This window comes from Gymnodraco acuticeps, unplaced genomic scaffold (genome assembly GCF_902827175.1).
Source record: "Gymnodraco acuticeps unplaced genomic scaffold, fGymAcu1.1, whole genome shotgun sequence".
NCBI classification, from domain to species: Eukaryota; Metazoa; Chordata; class Actinopteri; order Perciformes; family Bathydraconidae; genus Gymnodraco; species Gymnodraco acuticeps.
The window spans coordinates 6,510,695-6,519,883 of NW_022989768.1; the positions used below are offsets into that span (position 1 = coordinate 6,510,695).

At 37.2% G+C, this 9,189-nt stretch overlaps 1 protein-coding gene across 1 annotated transcript; it reads right to left on the reverse strand.

Moving 5' to 3' along the window:
- Window positions 1-707: 707 nt before the first annotated feature.
- Window positions 708-5,611, reverse strand: ric3a (RIC3 acetylcholine receptor chaperone a). The gene is made up of 7 exons (XM_034218886.1): window positions 5,494-5,611; window positions 3,478-3,698; window positions 3,130-3,211; window positions 2,845-2,941; window positions 1,647-1,804; window positions 1,266-1,492; window positions 708-1,223 (listed from the first exon to the last, which is right to left on the reverse strand). Exons 1-7 carry the CDS (start codon window positions 5,609-5,611, stop codon window positions 708-710), a joined length of 1,419 nt encoding a protein of 472 aa, XP_034074777.1.
- Between the last annotated feature and the right edge of the window lie 3,578 nt (window positions 5,612-9,189).

Below are 9,189 nucleotides of genomic sequence, written 5' to 3' on the forward strand. Positions count from 1 at the left end.
ATTGGACCACAAGGTGGAGCCAAATATTGCACGACAGAGGTACTGTATTCTCATAAAGTCCTTCACATATAAGGAAGACCTGTGTCTTCTTGTGAACTCTCTGTTCCTGGTTTCAGCCCCCATGGCTTATATCTACCTTAACTGTCTGTATTCAACCTCTTCTGTTGTGCTCTTTTCTCTGTGCAATGTGTGACGTATTATTTAGTATATTATGGTATGAATGAAATTGAAGTGCACTTGTCACTGCTGGACATTGCTGCATTCCTGTCCACGTCGCCATTGAAAAAAAGGTATTTTATCTCAATTGTTCTTTATCTGGTTAAATAAAGGTTGAATAAAAATAAAAAACAATTGACATTTTCTGAATAAAAAGTAATAACAATAGCTACTAAAGTAATCCAAGGAGATCATAGATAATGAAAGCATTCTGTACCCACAACATTACTCTTATTTTGAAATGATAATGCCTTACATGATGAGCAGTCACAAACTTAAAACAAATATTCAGCTATTTAAAAGGTCGTGCACACCCACATATTTTGATGAAAGCATCCTTTCAGAGCAGCATTGCATGTCTTGATTCAGCCTGGGTTAAATATTCTACATGTATAAGGGATCAGTAATACAAGTAAACTTGAGGAAAATGTAGATTATGTTAAAAAATAATAAATAAAAAAAAAAGATTTCTAGGTAATCTGAAAAGTGTTTTATGTTTCCCTCCTGTTCCGCATCCTCAGCCCACTCACCCCGACTTCTTTATGCATGTCAGCATGGATAAGACCTTCACCCTCCACAGACTCTAACATTAACAGGAACTCTTCATCAAACTCCTCAGCTTCCTCCTCTGGGTTGGGACAACCCTCACAGCTGAACTGCAGGCTCTCTGCCTCCATCACTGGATCTTCCTCATCCACTTCCTCCTCTGTCCCATCATCCTCTTCCTCTTCTTCCTCCTCTTCTTCCTCCTCTTCTTTATAAGCATCCTCTCTAGGGTACTGAAACACATCTCTGTGTTCACTAAAGCTAATCTGCTTCTTCCCTTCTTTGAGACACTGTAGCTCTCTGCTCACCTCCAAACCAAGTCTCTCCGGCCTTCTTTCTGAAACAGGGAGGGATGAGGGAAGACTGAGCAAATGATTTTTCTCTGCTTGCTCTTCCTCTTCTTCTTCCTCCTCCTCCTCCTCCTCCTCCTCCTCCTCCTCCTCCTCCTCCTCCTCCTCCTCCTCCTCAACGTACTGCTCCATCCCTTCCTCTATGTCATCCACTTCTTCCTCTTTATCCTCAACGTCCTCTTCGTCCTCCTCCTCTGCCTCTTCATCCTCTTCTACCACTACAGATAGTTTCCTTGAGTTCATCTCTTCCTCCTCCTGATCCATCCTCTCTGCCAGGGCCTCGGCGGTGGGCTGGTAGGTGGGTTCCTCCAGCTTATAGATGTCAAACTCATGTCTTTTCCAGGGCTCATCATAATCTGGGTAGGTCTCCTCTGGGTAACCTGCATTGGTGTACAAAGTAAATACATTTTTTGATAAACAGTATGAGATGTGTTGCATGAAAACAGCTTTCATTACGCCGGTGACAAAATCTGATGCTGGAACAAAAGTGCATTTTGTTAAATGATGTGAGGAGTTGGATATTGAGATGTGTACCTTCCCAGTCTGCACAGTAGGGGGTCTCCTCAGCCTCCATCTCTGGGGTGGCTGCCTCCATCCGGCCCTCTTGTATCAGCTGTGTGATCTGTCTGAGTTGCTTGAGTAGTTTCTCCTCCTTCTTCGATATTGAAGTTTTACTCTTCTTACTTCTTCCACTAGAGAGCAGAGAAGAGAATGAATCAAATTCACTCAACATGGCAATGCTCTGGTACATCAAGCTGTGACAGTTTAGTAAAAGGTTCTTGTTTATATTACATTACATTTCTGTGTATAGCTACAATGCAAGACTAATACAACGTACTTAAAGTAGACGGCATCATTGAGTCTGAGTCGCTGTTTTTTTTTAGCTTTCCAAAAATAATGATTTAGTAGCATATCCAAATATGAATATTTTCCAATATACTATAAGCAATATAGTTTCTGTCTTCATATACATTGATTCCATTTATTAGCCTACTGCAGTGTTTTTCAAAGTGGGGCCGCTGACCCCCCGTTGAGGCGCATCCCATAGTGAGACATCGAACGGAGTGTTATGAATGAGAACTGAGTATCTGCTCAGCTTTTGGAGCAAGTGAGAGCTAGTGAATATTTCGCTCTGCAGCTGGATGAGAGCATGGATGTAGCAAATATTGTTGTTTATATGAATATAAATATGTTTATTGTTAATATTACTGTTGAATATTATATATAAAGAGCTTTCAAAAATGCTAAACATATATGTTAATTGTTCATATTACTGTTCAAAATTATATTAATATTATAAAGACAGAAATCACTTTAAAATATGTTTACTGTTGATATTACTGTTTAATATTGTGTTAAGAATGTTTATAACAGAAGACACAATCAATGTAATGAATGACAAACAAAAGATAAATACAAAAAAAATATATTAAGCTGTATGATTAATTTGTCATATTTTCCATCATAATGTACTCATCATTTAAAAAAAAAATTGCAACAGGAGGGTCCCCGCCAGACGATAATGCTAGGGGGTCCTTGGCATGGCAAAGTTTGAGAACCCCTGGCCTACTGTATGCAATTATGGTTTGTGAAAAAAGGACTCTAAATTAAGTAGCTGTCAGATAAAACATGGAGTGGACTTTTAATCTTCAGGCCTTTCATTTTCCATGCCAGTTCTTGTCCCAGTACAGTACGGCAAAATGGAGGATATCAAGACAAAAATAATTCTTACCTCCGAGAACAACGACTCTTTCCGGAGACAATCCTCTCCATCTTCTTTTCTGTTTGTAGAAGTTTCTGCTGAAGCCTTATAAGATCCTCATCGGGTTCTACAAGATTTACACAACAACTTTTAACATCAACACATAATTCTTTTTATGTAAATGTTAACATATTGTCTATGAACATTTAAAATATATTACTAGGAAGGAACCCAAGGGTTGTTAACATCCATGAAGGAAACACATATTTTTTAGAATACCACAAATACAATCCATCAATTGCTGCAGGTACTTACTAATCTTATTCTCCATGTTTGCTTTACAGTAGGATACTGTAGTGTAGTCTCTTGATTTCATAGTATTGCTCTTTATTGTCAGCTGTGAACACCAAAACACAATTATAATAAGCATAAAAGAGCATAACAATAATTTCTGGTCATTTTAAACAATCTACTCATTAAATTGCCAAGGAAGTACAAGTATGGTCACAAAGATCGCCATGGCCTTCGTCATTAGTATTTATTAAAAATATCATTCTGCAGTGCATGTAAAGCTGATTGATAACACTTTATACTCATAAACAATAAACTAATTTGTTTTGTTGTTTCATAAAACCTGCCTACCAGGTCAGTTATTGTACTCACCTTATAGATTATATAAAGAATGTAAAGAAGTATCCCAAAGCCATATATGGGTATCACTTGACCCATCAGGTTGTGTTTTTTGCCTTGTCCCATGCTTTTAAATTTGGCCATGACCTCAGCACTGTGTGTCAATGAGTAAACAGAAGGGTCCACGCCCCAGCGCTCTGGGTCCTCTGGCAATGACAGCTGGTGAATCACAGGAGGGTAGTACCCGGGTCCAACTGGAGGAGACAAAAATCATGAATGTATCCCTTATCAGAGCACATTGTTTCTTATTTCAGAAATGAACCATGCAATTAGGAGGGCTATGTTCTTCAGGGATTTGACTGTTGGTTGTTGCCACGCCTGCAAGTTTCCCAACATAACAAGTATTTTCCAATTGGTCAAATTCAATTATTCACTTCTATCCGACATGGATGTAGAAAGAGTGCAGTAGGCTACTGGGTCAGTATGAAGGAACAATGTGTTTTTGGTCAGACAGTCAGGGAGGGTAGACAGTATCCAATATTTTATAATAATTTGTGATCAAAATTGTGTTAAATAAATAGTCTGCAGACATATTTTACATTTCTTCAAAACATGTTTGACAACTACATGTTAGACGAATGAGGATCTAACAAATACCTAATATTTCCTGTTCATTCATTTTTGCCGCCCTGTTGCACCAATCAAATGCCGTCCTTTATGATCGTCAGTCGTGTCAACCAATTGGAATCAAACCACCATAAACAGGCTGTCCGTCTTGGCCGCAAATAAGCAGGTTACTGCCGTGAAGAGATGCGTGTGTAGCGTGTGAAAATTGTGGCCGTATAAGACTTTATTGTGGCCGTATAAGACTTTATTGTGGCCGTATAAGACTTTATTGTGGCCGTATACATTTGAAATTACACACTAACAAAGAGCTCAAACTAACGCGCGTAACTCCAGAATATCAAGTCAAAATACGCAATTTGCTGTTAGTCAAACGTTGTGTGGACGCTACCATGCGGTCACTATCAGCAATTGTGAAAATGTAATTACCATAGACATCAAATAAATTACATTCAAAACATTAATATTCAGTCATTATTTTCTTAACCTTGAAGAACAAGATGTTGCTGAAGAGAGGACAGACCTATCCCTGGACACACAAGGTAGACTACTGTTTTTTTGTTGATCAGGATAAAAGCTGTGTTTATTGATAATTGCTGGTCAGCGTCAGTGTTTGGTCACTGTTTAGGCTTTTTAGTGTTTGAACAGTTTTTTTATGTTGATGGTTGATCAGATTTTTTTTTAGACGATTGTTGGTTATTGATCATTATTTTTAGTAGCCTACATTATATTTCAATTAAAAAAACTTGAGCCTAAAACAATGCTTGAATGTATTAGTGGCAGACAGTCAGTATGTTGCTTTTAACTGAACCAGTCTCTGCACAATTAACTCATTTATAGGCCTCTGACCAAAGCTGTTAAAACTCAAATTGCAATCCTCCTTCTGAATATTTTTATCATAACTGGAGCTTTTTAAAAGGTAAAAAGTAACAATATATGGGCAGTGAGAATAGAATAGCCCTTTAGATTAATTTAAGTGTCCACGTCCTCCATCTCAAGTTACATTTATCAACAAATGCTGAAGCTTAATGTACTTCTGTGTTTTAAGCTACTTAAAGGTTAGTGTACACATTTCAGCTATTATTGAAAAAATGCAGCCCTAAACATATTTGGTCATGTGCTTGTGTGTGTATTTATATATACAATGGATTTTTGTGAATTAAAAATAAATCACTCATAAAAACATTAGGCTTATATATTTCTTCAAAACGTAGTCCATACACATGTTTTTCTGTCTTCTTCATATCCATTGTGTAACATAAATGCAAACATGATGATGACTTTGGCCTGGCACTCTGTATAGTCAAAGTAACAGCTGGCAACAACAACAACAACAACAACAACAACAACAACAACAACAGCAACAGTAAAATAAATACATTGGAGATGGAGCGGGATGGATGGATGATGATCTGATAAGCTTACCCTCAGGCCGTCCCATCTCCTTTTTCGCTCTGGGTAAAAGCATTCTAGGCAGAAAGAGAGACATACAGAGAACAGAGCATGATATAAGAGTAACCTTCTGGCAAGTAGTTATAGACATTTTGTCTCACAAAACAAAGCCATTTGTTTTGCATTCAGTTAAACAGGAGAGCTAGTATGAGTATACAGATGTGATCTCTCATCTGGTGACGTTCCTACCCAGATTAGACCAGATTATACCAGCTGCCTTCAAGTGCTGTTCGAAATATTGACCACAAATCCCCAGATAGGATTTCAACTGAGCGAGCGCATTTATTATTATTATTATTATTATTACAATTTACATACAAATGTGTTTAACAAAATGATGGACAAAGCAGTCTTGGCTGGATTTAGCTTTGTGGTTTTTGTATACAAATTTGGTGCACACATTTTAACACACAGATCTGGCTTAATGGGTGTGTGTGTTTTCCCCAGGAGGAGCCATAGGATCAAAACTTCTATGTCTCAAAATATATTTACTTTTTTTATTGTTTTGCCATGATATAGGATCATGGCTGCAACAGGCTGAAGCTGAACAAAAGAACAAGGAGGAGACATAACTAAGGTAAGCTGGCTGGGTTACTATGTGTTACGACTGGTTTAATGAGCAGTGTTTGTCGGGCTGATCAGAGCATGCTTGTGAAAGCTCTCTGCTAGTTGTAATTCTGGTTAGATAAAAGTGGCAGTAATGGCATTAGATGGAAAGTGCATTGTTTTATGATTGTTCAGAAGAAAAGAAAACACAGGCAGATGTTATTATACAAATTGTATACAGTACAGGCATGTCCGTCTCATTTTATATTGATCAGGTACATTCTCTGGGTTGGCGCTGTTATTCCTACTAATTTATATTTATTATTGTAATTGACATGGTGTCATGTCCCGGTGTGCCATTAAGGGCAAAGGAATGAGAGATTAGCAAAAATCGTCTTTATTGTTTTCAGCCATGATTTTTTTAGGAATGCTAAAACTAAGCTTAGTTTCATGACTCTGCACTGGATCAATGTGTTGTTCACACCTGGATACATGCATCCTCAACTGTTGTGTAACATTAAGAGGGTAAATTAGTTAAAACCTAATTTGCTATTTCGCCTCTGATGTGCAAGTGTTTCTTTGCTATTAGACAAACTAGCTTTGTGCTGTCTGATTTCTACAATATACATTCATTATTCCCAAGCAATGGCCCTAAATACACAACTAGCTTTTACAAATACGTTTTTTACGATGAGCACTTGAATGCAACAGACAACCTATTAACCCACCAGTCTGTGAACCCTCTGGTGTGTGTATCACACTATAGAGCAGCAGATGGCAGTGCAGGCTCAGGTACAGAGGTACAGCCTGTGGAGGACAGAGAGTTCCTACTCTGAGTCCCAACAGCAATGTCATGTTTAATAGAATTGTCAAACCATTTTTAGATTGTAGTAACTAAGGAGGATCTGGTGGTTGTTTTATTTTTCCGATATCCATCTGCACTTTTACCACAATTATAGCTCACTAGAGACGATACAGCTCATGTTTGACAATATCAGTCAGCTTCAATAAGACATCACTTCACCATCACCATCTGAATGAAAGTGTCTGCCTTAATATGAGGAACATTATCACAAACCTTATATGTCAAGTTTAGAAGTTTGGAAATGATTTCAAAATGGTGAATAGCTATTGGACAATCTATTTTACATACAGATACACAAATCATTAAGACACACATTTTAAAGGGCTAATGAAGGCTCAAAAGAAGTGGAGCGACATGAAGGGATACTCTCTCATAGTTGACTAAGAGTTTTTTGATAGGAACATATCAATATTTTACAAAACTTTCAGAATATATTTGAAAACATTGTGCTTAGGTTGTATAGTTTAATCATGCTTTAGAATTCATCCATACATATTTCTGTGTGTTAAATTGTGTTGATACATCCGTTGGGTTAATCTACTCAAACAGTTGTTTCATACATGTTTTTCCTCAATTTTAAACATTTAAAGGGATCAGAATTTCCAGTGCGGATAATGTCAATGATATGGGTCGTTGTCGTAATTTATGTTCCCCAGGGGCCGTATCTAGGCCCCATTCTGTTCTTTATTTATATTTCATTGTCTGTTTTGTTTTGTCTGTCCACCATGTATAGCGACCTTGGGTCCCGTGAAAGGAGCTTTATAAATTCCATTTATTATTATTATTATTATTATTATTATTATTATTATTATTATTATTATTATTATTATTATTATTATTATATGTCATCTCTAGGCCACCTATTGCATAGATCACCCATCAGTGTTCTTGATTATGCAGATGATATGCAGCTTCACTTATTATGCAATTCTTGAAACCCACAGGGATTTATCTGTCATCATGAGCATTCCAAAGTGGATGGCTCAATGTGTCCTACAGCTATGCAAATTAAACTAATAGTGTTGTATATAGTTGTGAAAATGCAGAAAATCTCCAGTGAAAACACACTGAACACTTTCTTGCATGCAACAACTTGCTGGTCACTAAGGGTATAAATGCTTCACTGTTAGTAGTCATTATATAATGAAATGGTTAATAAGGAGGTAGGTATATGGTTAATCTATTGTGTGGCACCGCAGTTTAATCTGCAACTTCGAACCTCTAGATTAGGCTGTCCTGGATACCCTGTCTGAATATGTTCACTCATGTTTAATGATTATTACTTCAAGATCTTTAGTTTTTTTCAGTGGTGAGCATTTTAGAGCGACGCCAGCTTTATTTGTTGTTGTTTTTGTTTTTGTTGTTGTTGTTTGCACTGTTTGCACTTTTAGCATTGTTAGCTGCTTGTTGCAGGCCCGGCTGTTGCCATGTTGAGAGTTGTGTGAAGGCTACCTCTCCATCATAGATATGCTCTGATTTCCCTATTTAGCACCTTAAACAATACTTATTTAAACATCAGTTGGCCTACCTTGAGCTTACCTATGTGTCTAGTTTTAAGTCATTTTACAATCACTCCCTGCAGCTAGCAGATTAGGAAGTTGCCCAGTTGAGACTTATTTCCTACCGCAAAAACTATAGCAGGGGATTCGGTTAAAGAAAGATTATGTATAAGTGTCCTGATTGGCGTCTTATTTATTCAGCAATGTATATGGGCTTTATTTAATAAAACATTTTTCAAGGATGTTTAAAACCTTTCCAGCCAACGTACGTTGTGGTCCAGACCAGTAGGTAGGGGGTAAGTGACTATTTCAAATGTTTTATCACTTATCTTCATTTCAGAACTTTTGGTTTTCCTATCCTGATAGTATTGGAACATTTTAGCTTTTACTGATTTTAAATGCTTATGACTTAAACAAACATTGTATCTACAATATAGCTGAATATTCTGTCATAGCTGGCATGGATGAACATTATTGGCCATGCCATACACCATCCATAAGCTTTTAATCCTAGGAAACAAATATGCATTTGTGTACCCTCTCTGGATGAATGGATTATAGATTATCACTGCCAACCAGCATATGATGCCAACAGAGATTATGGCTGCTGTATGTTGAATAAAGCAGATACCAATGTTTGGGAAATGTTGGCACCATAAACTACTTCAAAGTAATATGGACGTGCTGCAGTATAGAGGGTATTAGAGATTTTATTTGCAAGGATTTGTTTTCGTAACAGACTGGTGTTTTAAAAACTGT